This window comes from Gavialis gangeticus, unplaced genomic scaffold (assembly GCF_001723915.1).
Source record: "Gavialis gangeticus isolate Ggan-Ray unplaced genomic scaffold, GavGan_comp1, whole genome shotgun sequence".
Taxonomy (NCBI): domain Eukaryota; kingdom Metazoa; phylum Chordata; order Crocodylia; family Gavialidae; genus Gavialis; species Gavialis gangeticus.
In genome coordinates, this window is record NW_017729011.1 from 15,112,467 (window position 1) to 15,114,314 (window position 1,848).

The 1,848-nt window shown below is 40.3% G+C and overlaps 1 protein-coding gene across 3 annotated transcripts in view; it reads left to right on the top strand.

The window, feature by feature from the left end:
• Window positions 1-1,848, top strand: part of NUP188 (nucleoporin 188) — a 75,865-nt gene that overhangs the window by 27,391 nt on the left and 46,626 nt on the right. For all 3 annotated transcript variants that reach the window (XM_019510610.1, XM_019510612.1, XM_019510611.1), the window contains exons 13-14: window positions 544-609; window positions 1,514-1,633. In XM_019510610.1, the coding sequence (XP_019366155.1) occupies window positions 544-609; window positions 1,514-1,633 (186 nt within the window). The remainder of the gene's footprint in view (window positions 1-543; window positions 610-1,513; window positions 1,634-1,848) is intronic.

A 1,848-nucleotide genomic window follows, 5' to 3' on the forward strand; every position in this document is an offset into this window, starting at 1 on the left:
GGAAGCCTGGGGCTGGGGAGGATCAATTGCCATACTACTCAGTACCAGCCGCGACAGCTCACTCAAACTCCTTAAGTGGCTCTCCAGCCCAAATAATTGCTCACCCCTGGTTTACTGTGCTGCCTCCCTAGCTGGGTGGTGCAAGTTTCATTGTTCCCACAGGTCTGGTGAGCAATATTGAAAAGTGCAGAATAATACTTTTTACATTTAGTTTTCTTAATGCTTTGAAACCAGAATGGTGGAATGTTGATCCCAAAAACATGGGATAATGTATGCTGTAATAACACAGGTACCTAGCTTGGGGAAGACAGCACATGGTCCATGAAATCTGTAGTGGGTTTATTCTGTCCTTACCCAATCGCCTCATTAATAGTGAACATGATTTTTGAGAGAATTTGGGTGTGTTCTGGGCTAGGAAAGTTTTGTATATTTCTTCCTCTTGACTATGCAGCTGTAGTATAGTGGGTAAGTATTGAACCTTAGCTATTTAGAAACTGTTTATATGAAATAACCTTATTTTCTCCTTCCCTTCTTTCTTTGAAGGATATAATTGATGCTGCGTGTGAAGTTCTAGCAGCTTCCAGCATTCCCCAGCTCTTCTGGAGGACAGTGAGTATGCTTGAGGTTTCTTTTGGGAAAGAAATGGGTTGCCTGTGTACATTCACCTTCCTAACTAGTTTCTAGAAAGGATAGTACAGCTAGTTACAATTTATCTCTCTCTGTGGTTTACCTTTAACTCTCCCTCCTCCAGTCTTTCAAGAAGACAGTCTTAGCTGCACTGTAGGAGGGTGGTCACAAAGCAAGCTTAATGTATATTAAGGAAAGGCTGGGATTGTGAAGATTAATAGTTTCCTTCTGACTGGAACTCTTGCATTAGAATTAAGCGCTAGAATCAAGCGCTACGTTGTTTTTGATCTTGATGCATAGTGGTGTTGGAGGAGAACAAGCTTTTCTTTCCTTAGCAAGGTAATCAGTCTTCATTAGAATTCAGTTAATCCAAACATGTTTGGTTCTACCTTTGTATGTTATATTTGGCATGCAGTTTTTCACCTGAGTTGTACCAACGCCAGTTGCTCATCAAAGTAAAAACAGGTGCTGGAACGAGGCTTTGGACATGATTAATGTCATGTGCATGTTCGTTAGAGAGGAAATTAATGATCACTTGAACCATTTGCTTAATGTAGACTAGTGTAGGGCAGGAAGTATTGGAATACAAGCATCTTACATCACCTCCTAATTCTGATCAGATGTGTTCTGAATGACACTTTGGCTAATCTGAGAAGGTGAACTTTCTGTGAAGTGGGGATAAATGTTACAAATAGATGACTCTGGGACTTCTTCAGACCTTTGAATACTAGGATTTGCAGATGAAATGTAAATACTCCAAATTCAGGAGCCAGAGTAAACTGCTTTCTTCTATTGACCTAGAAAAAGATTCTTGCTCTTTTTCTTTGTAACTGACCTTGTAATGCCTTTTTATAAAGGAAAATTTCCTTATTGTTTTTACCTCCAGGAGCCAACTGCAGGTCTTGGCATTATCCTGGACAGTGTGTGTGGAATGTTCCCCCATCATCTCTCTCCTCTCCTTCAGCTACTCCAAGCCCTTGTGTCAGATAAATCTACTGCAAAAAAGGTATGGAATCTGTTCTGGAGTCTACAAGATGCTTTATTCTTAAACAGAGAAGCCACACATCCCACACTTTATGTTCTGAGCAATAGCTATGAAACGTTTGGCCAGGGAGATATGTACAGGACTCCCTTCAAAGTCTGCCAGAAGGATTACTGTTACAGGTTATAAGGGACACATGCTTTTTTAGACTGATTTTTTTTTTTTTTTTTTTTTCCCCC